The sequence below is a fragment of the Buteo buteo genome, chromosome 17 (genome assembly GCF_964188355.1).
Source record: "Buteo buteo chromosome 17, bButBut1.hap1.1, whole genome shotgun sequence".
NCBI classification, from domain to species: Eukaryota; Metazoa; Chordata; class Aves; order Accipitriformes; family Accipitridae; genus Buteo; species Buteo buteo.
The window spans coordinates 27,860,952-27,882,404 of record NC_134187.1 but is presented as its reverse complement, the minus strand read 5'-3'; the positions used below and the strand labels follow the sequence as shown (position 1 = coordinate 27,882,404).

Below are 21,453 nucleotides of genomic sequence, written 5' to 3'. Positions count from 1 at the left end.
TGTATGGCCCACCCACCCCCAGCACACAAAATTTGTGTCACCTAATGCCATCTCCTGTTAACATAACAGAAAAGGCCCAGAAGATAGTAAGGACAATAAAATAGAACTAAGACATAGTAATGTTTCATTTTTTTTGATAGAAAGTTGCTTCAAAAATATGATTAATTATATACATTCTTATATGCTGTACACACAATTACATATACAAAATGTACATAATAGCAAACACCCTTCTGTTACATTTTAAAGATGGTAGTTAAGAACATGAGCTAGAACTTACATCATATTTCATACCTGCTTTCATCCTGACTCTATCTACAAGGAATTGATAGACATGAGAGATGGAAAAGGCTAGCAGATCACTTAATTCATATCCCAGCCCACACAAAAGTCTTCTCCACAGTGCATTTTATTAGTGCATTGTTCTAGTACAGTTAGGTTTGCAGCACTTCCCTTTAGAGGTATTTGGCTGCTAACCTTATCTTCAGATTTTTTGCCCAGCATTCACTGTAACACTATTTCTAATTTATTTCTGTAACTCAGATCTCCTGAGTTATAGAAATCCTCCTCAAATCAAGCTAGGTTTCTTCAACTTTGTGTTGGGTTTTTTTTCATCTTGATTCCTTAGTTGCTTGTTTGCCATGTATGAAATAGTTCTAACTGCTAGTACTCTCTGTTCTGGGAGAAGGACACTCAAGCATGAAAGCTATAATCCAAGTGTTCTCTCCTTCCCATGCTACCAGCATCCTGTAAAGCTGGTATCAGCCAGCGAGGAAAAAAGTACCTTCCCTCCTCCTCAGGCAGTTACAGGGTGTGTGACTGCCAGCTGCTCCCTGGGACAAGTGGTGTCACATCTCAACAGGAACTGCCCAGTTACTGGGATTTTTCTGGTCCCAGTTCCATGAGGAATGTCCACCTGTCCACCCTCTCTCTAAGCAAGAGGTAGCATACCACAATCGAAACACAGGGAGTAGAGGCTGGCAACTCTGCCCTTTACTGATCACTTCCAAGAGACTGTCCTCCATTTCCTGACTGGAGGGATCAGGCACTCTTATCCTATGGACATGATGTTCAGGGAAGAAGAGAGAGTGAGAGCTGCCAAACCAGCAGAGTAACAGCAGCAGAAGGCCTATGAAAGAAGCTATGGCCTCCAAAACCAAACAGGCTATCCTGGAGAACTCTTTCCTGAGCTAAGAGAGAACATGGCTTCTTTCATTGCCTTTCCAACTTCCAGAGGTTAAAAATGAACTGCTTCTTTCCTGCAGACATCTTGAGAGCTGCAGTTTCATTGCCCTAAGAATGTTTTCTTCTTTCCAAGGTAACAGCATCCTTAAATATCTATTTTATTTCTTCTTTTTTGCTCACTTGACTCTGTGCTGGCCATAGTCTTCATCTCACTAAGAAATTTTTCTATTCTCTTTTCATACCTCTATATCTTTTTTGTATTAATAATATCCAATAGCTGTCTCTGATTGGTAAAGCAGTTTTCCATCAGCTGTCAAGGTGAAATCAAGGGGCTTAAGGTTCCTCTTACACATTCTTTTGGTATTACTTTAAATAATAACTTTTTATAACTAAGGGGAACTCTACTTATATTCTTCAGAAAAAGTTTACATTTTTTGAATTACTGCATAACATGCATATATTTAATAATATCTTAAAGCCAAAGATACTAATATGCCTTCATTTTTTTCTAGGTTGTGGGATTTTCATTTGTTTGAGAAAATGGTTCTCAGGCTTCTATTCTGCTTGCAGTATATATGTCCACTGTTGCTAGGCCCATTTAGATATTATGTCTTTTTTATTTTATACTTCTTCTTAATCTCCGTTGAGAATTTGAACTGATATGAAATACCTTCTGTCATTCCTTGTCTGAATTCCTGAGATCCTGTCCGCAACCCTGGTTGGGAGAGGCCACTGGTGAGCTTCTGATGAGATGAGACTCCATCTTAGAAGAAGTGGGCTTGAAGCACTCCTGCTGACCTTGTGGGGTGGGAGGTGAAAGAGTCAGACAGCTGTCACTTTGCTGAATTTGTGCATTAGCAGCTAGTGAATCATCATCCTGCTGGTCTTGTGTACTGAGAGGAACAGCTGAAGAGATGATGCCCTGAGAAGCAGCTGTTGAACCACTGTTGAGACAATTTATAACTAAGCTTGAGATACTAACATTAAATGTGCAATTACTACTGTTCTTAGTTTCCAACCAGCAGAGTTTATTAACTAGTTAACTAGTTTTCTTCACTGACATATTCCCCTTTTCCTTGTTTCACCTCAGCCTTATGAATCTGAGACGGTGACTTGTCTGTCTTTTTGGATTTGACTCCAAATTCTTTCTCTTGAATTGTAACTGTGTTCTGGGGAAAGGTGGAAGAGGTGGGCAAGGAAGGCAGAGCAGCAAGGAAGGAGATCAAAACTGCAGTATCACCAGTTTTAAAAGTTAGTAACTTGTGTGTAAGTTGTTACTAAAGGTACTGCACAACAGGTTTTTCTCTTGACCCCTCTCTGTACTTTATTGCTGGAAGGTGAACTGAAGGAGTAACAGTGAGACTATGAGCACTTTTAAATTCTCCTAGTTTTCTTACAAAGAAAACTCGTGTCATCTGAGTTAAAGGAATCACCACCATTATCTTGATTATTTTCAAGGTGCTTAAATGCTTTTACAGTGAGGAAATTCTGAACAGATGTAAAATGAATCCATTATAAATGCATTCTAATAAGCATCCATTCAAGAGAGACTATGCAGGCAATATCTGCATTGGTTTCAATGGATGTTGGACTGCATTTTACATAAGCATTTGTCAATAACAGACATAAAGATATCTTTAAGATAACAAGTTTAAATTTAAAAGTCTATAGGCAGTATTAAAAAACAACCCAGAATTGTTATAGTGCTAGCTCAAGATCCTCCCGTCAAGGCTTCAAGGAATATTGTATCTGTACACGAGAAGACTCAGGAATTAGCAAAATTTATGGATTCATCTGATGAAAAAAAAAAGATTTAAAATATGAAATATTTAAGATTTAATACTTTCAAAGAGACAGAGTTTGTGTTTCTATGCTGTTATTTTTACCACTTGTGTCAAGGACAAGGAAAAATACTACAGTGAATCAATGCACACTGTATGTTACAAATACAGAGGACCTTTGTTTTATGGAGCCTTCTCATCTCTAGAAGAAAAGCATTAACATAACAAATTGTATTTTAGTCAGGCTGGTGCATTTGTTTATTGTTTCCAGATGGGAAAACCTGTGTATATGGATTCTTCCAACAGATACTATCTAAGTATTTCTCAAGCAGTAATTCATAGACCACTGGTGGTCCATGGAGTACTACCAGGTGGCTTAGGAAGGAATTTTGGTAGCAAAGCACTGCTACTTTTCAAACAATTGTGTTGTAACATAGTCAAATATCTTGGGTTGGTTTTGTTTGTTTGTTTGTTATAAAGTGTCTTACAGTTGCAAATACAGATTTTAAAACATGCACGAGAGAAATGCACTAGGAAGAAGTAAAATATTACTTCAGTATGGAAAGTCTAAGTAAGGACAAATCTATTCTCCCTGTCTCACTGATTTTAATCTCTTATCCTGTTCCTTGTTAATCTTTTATCCTGTTCCTGAGGAGAGGCTGAGCGAGCTGGGACTCTTTAGCCTCAAGAAGGCTCAAGCAGATCTTATTTATGTGTATTAATATCTGATGGGAAGGTGTGAAGAAGATGCAGCCTGGTCTCTGTGGTGCCCTGTGACAGAACCAGAGGCAATGGGCAGAAACTGAAACACAGGAGGTGCCATCTGAACATCAGGAAACACTTTTTCACTGTGAGAGTGATCGAGCACTGGCACAGGTTGCCCAGAGAGGTGGTGGAGTCTCCATCCTTGGAGATACTCAACCGAACTGTACATGGCTCTGAGCAAGCTGGTCTAGGTGACCCTGCTTTGAGCAGTGGGGGTTGGACTAGCCAATCTACAGAGGTTCCTCCCAACATCAACTATTCTGTGATATGTGGTATTTATGGAGTACATATTTGGGTATTTGGGGTATATGTGGAAACAGTACTATGCAAATAGCGGACTCCACCAACAATAGGGATGAGTTCAACACTTTAGACTAGTCTTGTTCACAAGGTAAGAATGGCCATAATGAGCAAGATGTTATTTAATAATTCCTCTGCCCCAATAATTTAGACTCTTCTGGTGGTAAAAGATTGCTAATTTAGCTCTCCTACAGTACTTTTATCAGTAGGTACAAAAGAGGTGTGATTTTCCTTATCTTTACTTGCGGGTTAATTGAGGCACAACAGGTGTCATGAAAATGGAATTGACTGGGCCCTGGAGAGCCTACAGAGAATAATAAGAAAAGTAAATAATGCCAAAACTAAAATAGTCATATTGATCAAAGTAACTCCATGTGTTTACTTCTGTATTCTCTTCCTGTAATTTAATAGCCTTGTGCTGCTTTGTCTAGAATGCACAACTTCTTTTGTGCTGTAAAGTTAAGCTGGGCTGCTTCTCTACTACGTACTTTTTATACAAGGTTACGAAAATACTTACCTACTTGGCAATGCATATATAACATGTATCTTCATGGTAATTTTAAGATTGCTTTTAGATTTTGTTACCACAGGGTAAGATATGGAATTACACATTGCAGGCTACAATTTTTTTAAGACTTACCAAAAGCTATGCTTCTGAAAAGCACCTGAGTTAAGATCTTTGCTTAAAATCGGCTTCTTGGTGCAATTGTTCAGTTTTTGTCCCATCATTCGCCTAATTAAAGCATCATCTGTGTTTGGAAACAATTGTTTTGTGATTCCTGCAAAATAAAGAAACGATATATGAGGCCTCCAAATCAGGTAAACAACAGATGTGTGATCTAAAAATGCATTTCTTGCATCTTTGAAATTTCCAGCTACTTCAGCTTCAGCTCTAGTTACTTTGCTATCTCCACACACTACTTCACTGATTTTGCATGTGCCAGCTCTTGCTTTTCTCTGTGCCTTCCATATTGTTGTGCTTGCTCTTTGCAGACTCAAAGGGAATTCCAGGGCCACAAGGGCTTCCTGTAGTGAGTGATTTGTGTTTGCTCATCCTCTCTCCCTTTGTTCTCTTCTTGATCAGAGAGTCCTTTTCTTATTCTCATCAGTCCTTTTGCCTCTGAATCTTACAGTTTTTGTTCATTAATATTCATTTGCAGATGATGTCTCTTTCCCTAAAAATTTCCCTTCTGCTTTCCTTGACTAACCTTTTTGACTGCAATACTAACAGGACTCAACAACAGGAATGTGATTCCTGCTCCCCTCTTCTTCATCATCTTCCCTTCTCTTGATTTTTCACCCCTTTAATTCCATTTTGAAGTCTTACAGTTTCTATCTTCTTTAATCTGATCTACTAACTCATTTTCTACAGTCCTAGAACTCCCAGGCTTCCTTCTTATTTTTCTTTTTCTCTTGTATAACGTTGACACTTTTGTATTTGAATTCAGGAATGTTCCCATTTCCTTTAACAGATTTCTTTGACTTCTCTGACTTCTTTATAGGCTCCCCTTTATCACTGAATTCTCTGTGGCATGCTGTATTCAATGTCCTGATTATCTTCTCTGCTTTCCTTTTCAGTTTTGCCTAGACCCTTCTCTAGAATCCACCTTTACAAAAGTCACTAGTAGCTCATAGAATCACTTAGGTTGGAAAAGACCATTAAGATCATTGAGTCCAACCATTCTTCTCATCCCATGAAATCTTTTTAATTTTTCTCATACATCATTCTGAAATGGTCTCATCTTACCACCTCTAAATGTATTTTCACCATGTTAACACACTCTTCCTGTTTCTCTCTCTTGACTTTGGGCCTCTTTCTCCAGCTAGGTTCCTAAGGAAAAGAGATTTCTGCAACTGAGAACTTTTGAAACTGCTAGCCAACTTCAACAAAACTGGACCAAGGTACAGAAAATGGAGCTAAGCTGGGAAGGGAACTGAGAGAACTGGGGAAGTCCAAGGGAATGGCAATGGGGAAGGATTCTAGTACAGGAATTTAGGCTATGTTGTTGTTGTGGTTTAACCCCAGCCAGCAACTAAGCACCACGCAGCTGCTCACTCACTCCCCCTACCTCCAGTGGGATGGGGAGGAGAATTGGAAAAAAAGTAAAACTCATGGGTTGAGATAAGAACAATTTAATAACTAAAGTAAAATAAAATATAATATAATAAATAATAATAAAATATAATAATAATAAGTGTAATGAAAAGGAGTATTAAAAAAAAGAGAAAAATAAACCCCAAGAAATAGACAAGTGATGCACAATGCCGTTGCTCACCACCTGCTGACCAATGCCTGAGCAGTGATCTGCCCCTCCTGGCCAACTCCCCACAGTTTATAGACTGAGCATGACATTTGATTGGAATGATGGAATGATGGTGGAATATCCCTTTGGCTAGTTTGGGTCTGCTGTCCTGGCCATGCTCCCTCCCAGCTTCTTGTACACCTGCTTGTTGGCAGAACATGGGAAACCAAAAAATCCTTAACTTAGGATAAGCGCTACTTAGCAAGAACTAAAACATCAGTGTGTTATCAACATTATTCTTATACTAAATCCAAAACACACTGTACCAGCTACTAAGAAGACAATTAACTCTATCCCAGCCACAGCCAGGACAGCTGTTCAAGTATTAAGCTATAGGTGTGAATCCAATAAAAATCAGACTTAATGTGCTCACAAAATACTGCTTTCTTTAAAACTGCTACTTCCATCTGATATGATTCTCTTTCCTATGCACCAAACATCTTCTGCCTTAAACCTCAGCATAAAACAAATTTTGTTTGTTTCTCTGATCACTATTCTTGTCTTCTATACTTATTGTCTCATTTTGCCTCCAGCGCTATTTAAAATGTCAGAATTCATAACATTGATTAACTTAAGAATATAGCTGTCACAATTTTAAATTTGATCCAAGTGTGTCCTCTCTTTTTCCCTTATCCATTATCATCATGCTCCAAGTTTGACTGTTGTAGATTAACCTTTCAAAGGCTCACTGTGCCTGAGTAGCCACTTAAATAAAACCAACAAAATTCACAAAATAGAAATACTACTATTTAGCATTTCATTGACAGTATTTGTAACAGATGGTTTAAAAAAGCATGTAGCCAAAGAAGGAAATACAAAACAGCACATCACCTGAGTAGACCAGCTGTTAAGCATTACAGCCCCTCCCTCAGAGAAAGCCCTCTGTCAAGTCACTGCCACAGTGAGCAATGATAACAAGTCATCACCTATGATTTCCTGAACTTCATTCTGATTCATAGCTGGTTTTGCCGCTTTATCCTTTGAAGAGGAGGACTTTGCACCTGTCAGGCTGTGCGTAGCCATGTATTCATGTGTATAAAGTGCTTGCATCAAGTCATTTATAAACTTTTGAGGTTTGCTCTTGTTACAAAGTGCAATCTGCCACTTTTCGATCTTGAACTGGAAAACAAAATTGGTCATAAGCATAACTATTGACGTTCTCTAGAAATATTATATAGTATTACCTCTGAAATATATTTTAATTTTCTTTTTTTAAATCACAATTTCAAAAGTAATCTCTGAAAACTGTGTGCTTGAGATCAATGCTAAACTTGCATACCACTCAACATTTGGAACTATACACACGGGTTGATTTTTTTTCAGAAGCAAGTGCGGGGCAGACTAAGGACCCCATTCATCCTAGCAAACACTTCACTGTGCAATCCTTATTACTCACTAGTGGAGACAAGACCTGTTCAGACATATCTAAATCCTTCTGCTTGCACTCCATGCGGGCTGGCTGTGGTCCAGTTCTGGCCTGAATTTTGTACAGCCTTGGGAGCATGACAGTATGCCCAAGCTAATAGTCCTGCCTCTGAGCAGACATGCCTTAAGAACTGTGACATCTGGTCCTGGGTTGTAAGAGTGACTTCCACACACAGCAGTTGTACAGCCTGAGTATTTGAACTCTCCTAATGGGTAATTTTGAGCTACCTCTATTAAGTGAGGCTAGGTTGCTTAGAAAATTAGGTCTTTTTATTGTTTTGGAGATGTTAGGTCAAATTTTGTGTATTGCAATATTCAGTCAAAACATCATACCTTGATAATTCTTAACATATTTCTTTGGGTTTTAGGACCCCATGACAACACACGAGAATGGCTTCCACTGACCGGCATGACTCAGTGCATAAGCATGTATATGTAAATTGTGAACGCAGAAGCTGAAATATTCTTCTGGTTGTGTCTTTACATTTTTCATGTACAGCTTCTGTGCCTCAGATTTCTCAGTTGCGCTCTGTCATAATTACAGACAATGGGGAACATCTTTACTCAGTATCTCTATATATGTATTTCTACTTAACTGCTGGCCAGTGTCTGGAACAAGAGCAGAAACATACCATTCTCCATTTACTTATTAACAGTTTAAACAGACTGATGGTATTTTTCTAAGATGACCTCTGAAATACTACCATTCCCCTTTGGCATCCAAAACATTAGGCTGGAAGTTATTCCTGGACCTCAGTATTTTCTTCATGTATCTACATTCTGCCCTTAGTCATAGAGGTGCAAAGCCACCAAAATTAAAGCAAGTTTGAGAGTGTACCAGCACACTAAATTAAGTCTAGTGTTTGTCATGAAAAGAGCCTTCTGCACAAGTCACATCATCAGCTGAATGATGATAAAATGATTTTTACTGATGCTTATTTTTTATATTCGTTACACTATAACAGTAAAGATTGTATTGTATAAAGTTTTAATTTTTATGCCTAAAATTGCCTGTTAACTGACCTGTTTTTCGGTCTGTTGCTCCTCATCTTCCACATTCAAAGTTATTGGTGAGCTAGAGTTACTATGCATAACTGCATATGAATCTGCTATTGGATTGTTAGATGCTTTCCAAACAGCATGTGAGTGCAGACTGGACGTAGATGATGTCACTCCCCCTTTGAGCAGTGCTTCAGCCATCCCTACCAGTTCCTCAAAATGGGTGACTGCCTGCGGCAACACTGAAATCAAATGGAAAGTGAGGGGTAAAATAATAATTAAAGCTTTCAGACTCTAATTACATAAGCATGTATATTTTTTCAATTAGATTTGTGTCATGATGCAAAAGAGTCAAAGTAGTCAGCAAAGATACTTTAACATACTTTTTTCCTATTCTCTCAGATGTTTTCCTGCCATTCTGCTGTCCCCACCCATGAAGATCTGGGCTCTGTTTCTAGAATAGGATAGATCAGTTCTCTGCAAGACTAAGAGGAACCATTAGTTTACATCAATCATGGCACTATACAGGCTATTTCTCTTTTTTGTTTTTGCAGTCTCAAAATCTCTACAAGTCTGTAAAGCTATCGAATATGGTCTAAGTAATGTTATGTCTGATTTTTTTTTTTTGCTCCAAAGAAGTTACATAGACTGCATAGACTTTTTTCCTCTTTTTCAATCTGTATTATACAGAGTATCTTTTAAATACCCTTTTCTCCAAGTAATATTTATTTTCAAATATAAACTTTTATTGAGTCCATTAAGAAGAATCAATTCAGAGCAAAAAGATGCAAGGGATGAAGAATCAGCAAGATACAGAGTCACTAAATTATAGAAAATATTGTAAAAGACTAATAAAAGTGCTTAAGATGCAAGGCAAATGGACCTAAATGTGTAAAGAAATTTTGTCAGACACTAAGTAAATGTTTAAAAATAATATTCAAAATGGTGGAGATGAATGATTCAAACCAAGATGAATAACATGGAATGGAATCAGGTGGGCAATTAAACTGATAAGCACTTGCAAAATCATACGACAATAAAAAAAATAAAGAGATATGAGGCTGTTGTCCTGGTTTCAGATGGGATAGAGTTAATTTTCTTCTTAGCAGCTGGTACAGTGTGTTTTGGATTTCATGTGAGAATAATGTTAATCACAGACTGATGTTTTAGTTGTTGCTAAGTAACACTTATCCTAAGTTTAGGATTTTTCAACTTCCCATATTCTGCAAGCGAGGAGGTCCACAAGAAGCTGGGAGGGAGAAAAGCCAGGACAGCTGACTTGAACTAGCTAAAGGGATATTCCATATCATAGAACGTCATGCTCAGTCTGTAAACTGGGGGGAGCTGGCCAGGAGGCACAGATCACTGCTCAGGCATCAATGGTGGTCAGCAATTGCATTGTGCATCACTTGACTTTTTCTTGGTTTTTTTGGTGGTTTTTTTTTTAAATTATTATTTTATTTTACTCTTTTTCATTACAATTATTATTATTATTACTATATTTTATTATTGTTGTTGTTGTTAGTATTACATTTTATTTTATTTTAGTTATTAAATGGTTCTTATCTCAACCCAGGACTTTTACTTTTTTTTTTTTCTTATTCTCCTCCCCATCCCACTGCAAGGAGGGGAGTGAGCAAGCGGCTGTGTGGTGCCTAGTTCCCAACTGGGCTTAAACCATTACAGTCCTTTTCTGGCACCCGGCATGGGGCCCGAAGGGTTGAGATAATGACAGATCTAACCAGAGCGTGTTAAAACAAATTTGTTATAAGCATTCATTATATTAGTTTAATAGTTGCTAGTCACAATGTTGATTTATTGCCTTTTAGAGTCGTAGTGCTCATTCTTAAGAGTTGTGTTATGTACCACCTCACTTGCCATATACAGTCCCTGTGCTACTGCTTATCACCCATAAGGTGAAGTGGATCAAGGTTTTTGCTTTGCTGTACTATGTAACACTGATAAAATTATCAGTCATGGGACTAATCCGGTATTTGTACTCAGCATTGTCGTCACCTCTGTACTTCAGGAGCCATCTAGTGGAAATTGTTAATAATTACACTTTTTACCTTTTCTCAGGGAGCCAATCTACAGGGGAGACATCTTCGCACATCTTCCCCTTCTCTGCCAAGCTAACTACAATAGCATTTGAGAATTTTGCAAATTTTTAATATCCTTGGGATGTTGAAACCAGCATGGTCCTATTGCTAGGAACCAGCATGTTCCTGAATGTGGTTCAGGTCCTGTTTAGGGTTAAACAACTGTTTAGAAATACCACCCAGAGATCAACCCCCATGACAGGTACTGCGGCTACTCAGACGCTGGTGGCAGACACTGTGGCTACTCAAACCCCGGTGACGGGTGATGCAGCTGAAACAGAGAATCAACCAGTACCAGTATCAGTTGCCCCTATACAGAAGAAGAAATATAAAAAAATCAGTTCACATAGTGAGGGGATGAAGATGAACCAGAGTCATCACAAGAACAGGAGGAAGAGGCAGAACCAGAGGTAATCACCTGATCTCTATCCCTGAGTGAGCTGCAGGATATGCGAAAAGATTTTAGCCATCGTCAAGGCGAGCACATTATCATCTGGCTGCTCTGATGCTGGGATAACGGAGCCAGTGGCTTGGAATTAGAGGGTAGGGAAGCCAAGCAGCTGGGATCCCTTTCCAGGGAAGGGGGCATTGACAAAGCTATTGGAAAAAAGACACAAGCCCTCAGCTTCTGAAGGCAACTTCTGTCAGGCATGAGGGAAATGTATCCCTTCAAGGAAGATGTTGTAGATCATCCAGGCAAGTGGATTACCATGGAGAAAAATATCCAGTACCTGAGGGAATTAGCTGTGTGGGAGATGGCTTATGACCCAGACGAGACACAGCTACCCACAGATCCAGATGAAGTCCACTGCACGCAATCCACGTGGCGAAGTTTACACAGAGCACACACCATCGTCATATACCAACTGATTTGGCAGTAATGGACTGGAAAGATGAAGAGGGACCAACAACGGATGAATTGGCTGGATGACTCTGGCAGTATGAAGAAAGTGTCTCTTCCTCCCTCATCTCTGCTGTGGAGAAACTGCCAGACATATTAGCCAAAAAACTGTCCCAAGAGTTCCAGCAATGTGAGGATAAGTTCTGCCTCCCACCTGTACGGACCAGTATCTCACCTATCAGGAATAAGTGTCACTCTGCTCAAGAGAGAGGAGATAGAAGGTACACACCACAGGGTACCCTGTGGTCTTACCTGCAAGAACACAGAGAGGATTTGATGAAGTGGGATGGAAAACTTACCTTGGTCCTAGATGCATGGGTATGTGAATTGCAAGGAAAAACAATCACAGATGACGGTTCTTCCAGGAAAATTGCTGCTCCAGTCTCCAGTGGGCAGTGTGAGCAGTGTGCTAGACAGAGTGAAAGGGCTGATCTTACTCCTGATACTATGAGAAGGAACTCTAATCTATTTTTACAAAAGGTTAGTGGAGAATCCTATGACCAAGACTAAAAGGGCCCCGCTTCCAGCCAAGTGGAGGAGAGGGACAACTGGGTTTACTGGACTGTGTGGATCTGATGGCCTGGCACATCAGACCCACAGGAGTATAAGGCTCTAGACGACACTGGTGCACAGTGTACCCTAATACCATCAAGTTATAAAGGGGTAGAACCCATCTGTATTTCTGGTGTGACATGGGAATCCTAACAGCTAACTGTGTTGGAGGCTGAAATAAGCCTAACTGGGAATGAGTGGTAAAAACACCCCATTGTGACTGGCCCAGAGGCCCCGTGCATCCTTGGCATAGATTATCTCAAGACAGAGTATTTTGGGGACCCAAAAGGTATAGCTGCCTTGGAGACGGAGGAAATTGAACAGCTGTCCACCTTGTCCAGTCTCTCAGAGGAGCCTTCTGTTGTGGGGTTGCTGAGGGTTGAAGAACAAGTGCCAATCGCTATCACAGTAGTGCATCGGCAGCAATATCGCACCAACCAAGACTCCCTGATCCTCATCCACAGGCTGATTTGTCAACTGGAGAGCCAAGGGGTGATAAGTAGGACTCATTCACCTTTTAACTGCCCCATATGGCCAGTGTGAAAGTCTAACAGAGAGTGGAGACTAACAGTTGACTATTGTGGCCTGAATGAAGTTACGCCACCACTGAGTGCTGTCGTGCCGGACATGTTAGAACTTCAATATGAATTGGAGTCAAAGGCAACCAAGTGGTACATCACAATTGATACTGCTAATGCGTTTTTCTCAATCCCTTTGGCAGCAGAGTGCTGGCCACAGTTTGCTTTTACTTGGAGGGGTGTCCAGTACACCTGGAATCGACTGCCCCAAGGGTGGAAACACAGACCCACCATTTGCCATGGACTAATCCAGAATGCAGTGGAAAAGGGTGAAGCTCTGGAACACCTACAATACATTGATGACATCATCATATGGGGCAACACAGCAGAAGTTTTTGAGAAAGGGAAGAAAATAATCCAAATTCTTCTGAAAGCTGTTCTGCCATAAAACAAAGTAAGGTCAAGGGACCTGCACAGGAGATCCAGTTTTTAGGAACAAAATGGCAAGATGGACGTTGTCACATCCCAATGGATGTGGTTAACTAAATAGCAGCTATGTCCCCACCGACTAGTAAAAAGGAAATGCAAGCTTTCTTAGGCATTGTGGGTTTTTGGAGAATGCATATTCCAGATTAGAGTCTGATTGTAAGCCCTCTCTATCAAGTGACTCTTAAGAAGAATGATTTTAAATGGGGCCCTGAACAACAACAAGCCTGTGGACAAATTAAACAGGTCTGCATTATTCCTGCCTCAGGCAAAGGCAAACCCATTTGTGGGAATGCTTTTTGCTCAAGGACCTGGGTAGACTCGGTGGGTGATGCGGAAGGATGGGGAAATCTGATGTGTGCCACAAGGCAATTTGATTTTGGTGAGAATAGCCAATAGATTAAATTGTGTAATCTTGATTGCTATATAATCCTGCCACTGTATGTCATCATTATTATAATTGTTACACGCTACATCAATGGTATTACAGTAAGAATCACTCAGATTAAGGAAGAATGAACTTTGATAAAACCGAGCGAAGCACAGTGATGATAGAACTGGGACTGACTTCAGCATGCAACAATCCAACACTACACATCATCCTCCTGCTGTGCCCAATGTCACCCACCCGCCACACCACACCAGTGCCCGATCCTGTTCTGCCGACTGAGAGGACTTTACACCATCCCTCCTGCCCAGACAGACTGTTATGACGGATGAAGCCCAAAGCCATAGACTGAATGAACTCAATGGACATTTGAAAGAGATGGCCTATAGACTGGGGGAATGATAAGTGTGTGTATACATTAAAAGACAGGAAAAGTGGTGGTGATTAAATGGTAATGTATTGGGAAGCATGGGATCTGGGCATGATGTAAATGGTATAGAATAAGGGTGGATATTGTCCTGGTTTCGGCTGTGATAGAGTTAATTTTCTTCTTAGTAGCTGGTACGGTGTGTTTTGGATTTAGTATAAGAATAATGTTGATAACACACTGATGTTTTAGTTGTTGCTAAGTAGCGCTTATCCTAAGTTAAGGATTTTTTGGTTTCCCATGTTCTGCCAACAAGCAGGTGTACACGAAGCTGGGAGGGAGCAGGGCCAGGACACTGGACCCAAACTAGCCAAAGGGATATTCCATACCATAGAATGTCATGCTCAGTCTATAAAGTGGGGGGAGTTGGCCAGGAGGTGGCAGATCACTGCTTGGGCATTGGTCAGCGGGTGGTGAGCAACTGCATTGTGCAACACTTGTCTTTTTCTTGGGTTTTATTTTATTTTATTATTTTTCATGAGTATTATTATTATAGTATTTTATTATTCTTATTGCTAGTATTACATTTTATTTTACTTTAGTTATTAAATCATTCTAATGTCAACCCACGAGTTTTATTTTTTTTTTCCTGATTCTCCTCCCCATCCCACTGTGAGGTGAGGGAGTAAGTAAGTGGCTATGTGGTGCCTAGTTGCTGTTTGGGCTTAAACCACAACAGCTGTCTAGGGATGGTATGATGTAGCTGGCAAGGGAAGGAGCAAATCCTCTTTAAACCTTATTCATTCACTAATCTTTTAAAATTTTGGATTCGGTCTTGGCTGCATCAGAGTAATGGACAGGGACAAGTAAGAGGGGCTTCAGAGATGATCGCAAAATGATGAAGGATTCATTTATAAAACAAGAAAATGGTTCACCTCTGAAAGGATTAAATTTGCTGCACCTGGAACTAACTCAGATTATCAATATTGAGGAATTACCAAAGTAATTAGAAATGAAATCATTCCAGAATAAATGACATTTCAGTAGATCAAGAGAGACTGCTAATAAATAAGGTTAGTTAGACTGGTCAGTATTTGAGTTTAGACGATGGTTATACACAGCATACAGAAAGGTTCTCTTGGGAACAACTGACAGGATTTAGACAGATTTTTCTATTTCTAATTCTACAATTGCTTGACCTCCATGTAAGACAGTTTTTTCTAAGTGGTGATGGAATTAAATGTTGCCATGTATCAAAGACTTTGGTGCTAATGGTAGGCCTTGATCATGTCAGGTGCTTAGGCATTCATAATACCCATCCAAATGGGCTCTTATAAATCAAGCTTTTCATGACCTTCAGTCTTTCCTCTTCATCAAAATACTTCCCCTGACTTTACCTTGAAGCATCACCAGGGACTGCCTTAGGCGGCAGTTTTCTCTCATGGTGTCTTTCAGCTTCCTCTTGAGACTTTTTATTTTGGCACACAGTTCTACCTTGGATAGTTGAAATAAAGGCTCTTCATCATCACTGCTACTTTCACTGTACAGAAAGTTGCTTCCTGAATACGGTTCTCTCTGGGAAAAAAAACCAAACCGTGCTATCTAGAGCAACAACAACATAAAATTAAAGCATTAAAACTAACATGAAAATATCTGGCTAAATCAGAATATTCTCTTTGTACACAGAATGTATAAACAGTCAGTGCATTTTAATAATAGCTGTTACTATTCCTATTGAAGTTAAAAATGAAATGTCAGTGTAACACGTAACTGTTAGGTACTTCTCTCTGTTCTCCATTCACCAATTTTCTAAGGTAATGTCTTTTAGAACTGTTAACTTCACTAAAAAAAAAGTCATATGCTCCCCTAAACACATACATTTCAGTTTGCTTTTACTTAATACATTAAAACTGCTGAAGATGAGATGTTTACCTGTTTGTTAATTAAAGATGTTTCAAGTTGACTCAGGATGTTGGCAGGAGCAGATGCCTGCAATGATTTATTTCTTTTTATATGCTTCATCATCTTCCCCTGTAAACAAGAGCATAATAGTCCCTTTGCATTCCTATAAAGCCTTTCATTACAGTATCTCATAGTACACCATAAACTTTTATTCACTGTGCGCTTGACATTCTTGGTTAGTATTTTTGCAAAATATGTTTGTAACTTTTTGTTAAGATTTATGTTTTCTTTCCCTACATTTTGTCACTACAGATCTCAGCACAATGCAAAGCTCAGAAAACCTGGTTCCTTCCCTTTCTGAGGCAGTGGTCAGATTTCTGTCTTATGGGAGAAAATGTAATGTAGCTACAGAGCATCCAAGTCTTGAATAACACTTTTATCTTTAAATAGCAAAGGACAAAATCTATTGGCCTAATTATTCTGACAGGTTATTGTGCTGAGGTACCATGTGAAGAATAGTAAAGGTATTCCTACCTTTCCTATACATATTTTGTGTATTATAGCGTGAAGAATCAATAGTTACAGTCTGTTTCATTCCATTTTGGGCCTACCAATATCAGGCATGTAAAGAGAGAAACTCACCTGTTCTTTATCCAGGTCACTGTCCTCACTTTCTGAGAATATCATTTCTATCCTCTTCCTCTTGCCTTTTCCAAGGACTTGTATTTTTGTAATTTCATCTGCTCGTAATATCTTTTGCATCATTTGCACCAGCTCTTGGGGGTCGTCTTGAAGTGATGGAAAAAAAAGGCCAAAGCACAGAAAAACAGGTAGCAATACCTTAAAACTAGATTAAAATTTCATATCAGACAAATTCTCTGGAACTGCACTCACCACTCATGTACACAATTTTCACCAGGTGTTTTTCTGTCTTTCTTTTTCCCACAGGCCAGTTTACTAGCACGTGCTCATTTGGTTTCAGAAGTCTTTCTAGTTCATTGTCATCACTGGGAAGGTCCTGTATCCATGAAGTCTCTCCAATTTGCAGTGAATTATCATTTACAAAATCAAACAGTGTGAATTTTTTCATTTTTAAGTGGTTGTCTTGCCACACAGACACTGCCTGCAGGACTTCATAGGAAAAATAGCTGTTACTGTGTCATGCCACAGGAATGTTACAAGAATACTTCAAAAAGCCCCAAACAACCCTTCTATTCCTGGATATTGGTAATTACCTTGCATGAAATATCCTGGACAAGGAGGTGAAAACTAGCCAAGCAGCATGTTATATGTCCCCTGAAAGATGGGAGATGGTCTGCTCAATACATGCACATCAGACAGTTGCCTCCAAAACTATGCACAGAAAACAGCTTTCACTCACAGAGCCCTTGCTTCCATATTACTACCACGCCTAATCTATCTCCTGGCTGGGATGTCTATTACTACTACATTTGCCCCAACAAATGTTTTCAGTCCAGCATCTGACTAAAAGATACAGGTGCGATAAAAACTTTCCCTAGAACAAAAGAAAGTACTAGCGATACATGCTATTAAGAGGGATGTATGACTTCCAGGGCTGTATTAATCATCTCACAGGCAGCAAGATGTACAATTGCAGCCACTAAAAACCAACCCAGAACAACCCAGGACAACTGACTAAGTGAGGGATGATACATTCTGGCAGTGGAAAACTTGACGTACAAAAGAAATGACAGGCTGAGGACTGGAAGAGAGCTGGGCTGCTTCATGAAGAATAACAGCAACAAGGAGAATACAAACCCAAGTATATAGCTAAATCCTTTGCTTACATAAAACAATATTTTTAAAGCAAAAGACCATTTCTGGGCTTTTTAAAGCACTGAAGTTCTACACTGGGAGAAGGAAACAAGTCAGACTTTGTGTTTTATTTTTCTAATTAAGCTGATATGCCTTATATGGAAGTGTGAAACGTAACATACATTATTAAACTCTACTGGAAATGTAACCAGTTCATTTAAGTGTTTCCATTATACTCAGAGAAAATATTTTCTACTTTAAAATTATTAAATCAGATAAACCCAATAAATAGAAAATCTGGTTTTGTCAAACCTTGATCTTCTTTCCAAAACACATATATGGCTTAGCTTGTCAGTTCATAGAGCTAAAGTACTTTTACAGAGCTGAAAACTCATGAATTTCCAGATGTGACAGCGTGATTTGTGATTTACTTGGCCTCAGTCAGTCAGAAGCAAATCTAGTGCTTCATGCAGAGGTTGTCAAAAAGGTAACTCAGAGGTAGGAAAGGAGAATTACATGGGGCGATTATGTCAAAGTGAGAAAATCTGGCTGCGGTGCTCCAAGAAGCAACATCAATTCGTTTGCAGAAGCCCAGCTCACAATTATTCACTATGTCTGTGCAACACCTCAACAGAGCTGGCTTTTCACACAGGGGTGAACTTGTTAATTTGTGAAAAACAGCTGTGCTCTTGTCAACGAATTTAGTAATACAATGAGGCAAGCAGCGTAAGAAATCACAATTAAAAAGAGTATTAAATCATGCTTTTACGCGGAATGTGTTGACTGTGATAGCAGTAGGATTGTTAAGTACTGCCCTGCTGAAGGAGACTGTATTTTCAAGAATTCACATTAATTTTCTTTAAAGAGAGTTAGAAAGACCAGGAAACATCCATGCCATGCAAATTCTGGAGAGGAAGCAGCCTGACTATCTATGCTTGACATGAATCACTGGAGGCCTCATTCTGCCACCAATCCATGCCGAGTGGATTCTCATACCAGAGACAGGGATCGTTCAAATGAATAAATATTGAGACAAAGCAGAACCCAAAGGAAGAAAAGTTTCAGCACTGACCTCACTAGGGATAGGTGAGATCCAAAATGAAATGGGATGTTTGTGCGAACAACAATGTACCAGATGTAAAACAGCTGGTGTATGCAATCAGATTGGGCATCAGTATTCTTCCTTCTTTTTCAAAAGAAGTTAGCTTAACATTTCTCATCTGGCATGAAGATGTTAACTTCTACCTCTGATCAACCCAGCACAGCAATCCCCATCACCCAGTTCTTCAATTCTCAAATGAAATACTTTGAGCTTTTCCCTCCTTGGCAGTTGTGAGCTACGTCATTACCTTCCTAAAAGCCCACATAAGATCAACAGAATTGCAGCAAAGTTAGAGCTGCCAGTATGCTAAGACTAATAGCTGATTGACTGACTTCTATATTTTTTTTAACGTTTCCCCATAGTCCTCTAACAGTCTGTATGTTGTCTCTCATTTTATATTGAGACAGATATTCTCCGAGCCATGGGACAGCCTTGTGGTCTGCGTTTGTACAGGGTTTGCAAGCCAGCCCAGGATTTCCAGGGACACTCTGAATACACAGGCTGTTCATAGCATGGAGGGTAAGTGATGATTTCCCACGGCACTGGGGCTATTCAAATACACACTATGCTGTCCGAGCACAGCAGTAGCAAGTCCAACAGCTTTTGGAAGGTATTAGACTTGCATCCATGTTATACAGCTTAATGAAGTCAATGGACATGTGGACTTACGGATGTCTGGAGCCCACAATAACAGCCTGGTGCCACTAGTAGACACTGTGAAGGCCACAGCCAGCAAAACCCCTTGCACAGTCTTTACAGCAGACAAACACCTGGATCCACAAAAATCCATGCAGCCGCTCAAAGCTAGGGACAATTTCTACCATGGTCATGGCAGGACTTGGAGCTCAGCAATTTATCTACATCATCTATAAAGATCTTTTGAGCTGTCAAGATTCTTGCCTGTGAGGCAATGAGGAAATGGAACAGTAAAACACTTACTGGAAGAGAAGTCCTGCATTGTTTTCTCACCCTGTTCTCCTACTGGAGTCAATGTAAACCCTGCCTGAGTCAAGACTGCTGCAGATGCCTCCCTCCAAAATGTTTTATGTGCCAAAACAGATCAAAGGCAAAGTATACTGTATCATCAGGAAAAAAAAAATAATCTTGGGAAGTGGGATTAATCTTACCAAACTTTTACTGCCTTAAAAATGAGAGGTTGTCTAGCCACATTTGGCTTAGTCACCGCTGAAAGACAGGTGATTCATCTCACCCTAAGACACATAGCTAAAAGGCAGCAGATGACTTACTGTCTGGGAGAGCCTATTTCTCTCCACGGACTATTCAGTGACTATACAGGTGTAGGTATGTCTCCTGATTCTATCAGCTGGCTTGATCCAACCCATCCTGTATTAGCTTTTTCTATTTTTTAATAGATTTTGAATAGTAGGATAGATTCCAGTAGACCTTCTGCTATAGGGAGCCAAAAGGATGGAGTATGAAGCCTGCTGAAGTGTATCTGGTTCTCTGTTTTAAATCTAACACAGTTCTGCAAGTCATCAAGTAAGATTTCTGACACTGAGTGCTTTGTTCAGTGGTTTAATTGGAAGATATATAATCGTTCACAGACATTATCCTGTGTGGAGCTACTAACCACAAAGACAGAATTATATGACCTTTGAAAGCCACTTATGTTTTGCAAGTTACTTAATTCTGCTATATTCTCCATTTGAAAACACTAGCTACTTATTTGAGAAGTACTGAAATGCAATTTTATGATTTTTCACTGTTCTAAGACATAAGGCTGTCTTTACATTTTCTAAAAGCAGGTAATTTGTAGAAGGGGATAAAAAAAACCCAGGAAGGAGCCATTTAATTTTAAAGCTCTGCCGAGGAAACATTAATTGGACTCTTAATTTTTACAAACATGTTAACACCTCACATTCTGCACAGATGCTACAAATTCTGCACACAGAATATTGTTACTAAGCAACCCCAAAAGCTAGAACAACAACAAAAAAAACCCCAAACCACAGAAGTCATTTAAAGACATATCTCACCCTTTGACTGACGTAGTCTGTTCCATTCAGCCAGTGAGCTGGCAGATGGCATGCTGAGATCATTATTTCTCTTTCCTTTCAGTAAACGCAGTGTAAAGTATTACAAATTTACAACATGAGATTGTAGGCCCACTCAATGGGTCTGATTCTGCCAGCTTAAAACAGGGCTTTGCCACTTATTTCAGCAAAACAAGAACCTGTGCAAACCACAGCCGTGCAACACAGATCCATAATAAAGTACTAACATGTCATATTATCTACCCTCTACGTTCAGCCTTTAATAATCCCAGTTTTCCTTTGAAAAAAATACCAAAAAACAACTTTTACTGGGCTAGAAATTCATCTACCTCACTCAAAACTATTTATTTCCAATTCAGCATAATGAGTGGTAGTTGCAGATTTGGTTTGTGTTACTTAGACTGTGGCATTTTACATTGAACTTGTCAGGACATTAAATACAATGGTGGTGTAAAACTCTTGGGCTGCACTGAAGTCTCAAAATTCCCAGTTCTTTGTAGCAAGTGTATGATGGAAAACATGACCATATTTAAGTATGTTACATGCCCTGTTGTGGGTTCATATCTTATTCCCCTGAAACCAGTGGAAG

At 39.5% G+C, this 21,453-nt stretch overlaps 1 protein-coding gene across 5 annotated transcripts in view; it reads right to left on the bottom strand.

The window, feature by feature from the left end:
• Positions 1-91: 91 nt before the first annotated feature.
• BEND6 (BEN domain containing 6) overlaps positions 92-21,453 on the bottom strand; it is a 29,362-nt gene continuing 8,000 nt past the window's right edge. For 2 of the 5 annotated variants that reach the window (XM_075049355.1, XM_075049356.1), the window contains 9 exons: positions 17,207-17,267; positions 16,866-17,102; positions 16,614-16,759; positions 16,002-16,100; positions 15,467-15,644; positions 8,783-9,000; positions 7,261-7,453; positions 4,672-4,810; positions 92-2,129 (listed from right to left, as the gene is read on the bottom strand). In XM_075049355.1, the coding sequence (XP_074905456.1) occupies positions 1,862-2,129; positions 4,672-4,810; positions 7,261-7,453; positions 8,783-9,000; positions 15,467-15,644; positions 16,002-16,100; positions 16,614-16,759; positions 16,866-17,102; positions 17,207-17,213 (1,485 nt within the window). In that variant the 5' untranslated portion in view covers positions 17,214-17,267 and the 3' untranslated portion in view covers positions 92-1,861. The remainder of the gene's footprint in view (positions 2,130-4,671; positions 4,811-7,260; positions 7,454-8,782; positions 9,001-15,466; positions 15,645-16,001; positions 16,101-16,613; positions 16,760-16,865; positions 17,103-17,206; positions 17,268-21,453) is intronic. The other 3 variants (XM_075049358.1, XM_075049357.1, XM_075049359.1) reach the window with 3 other exon arrangements.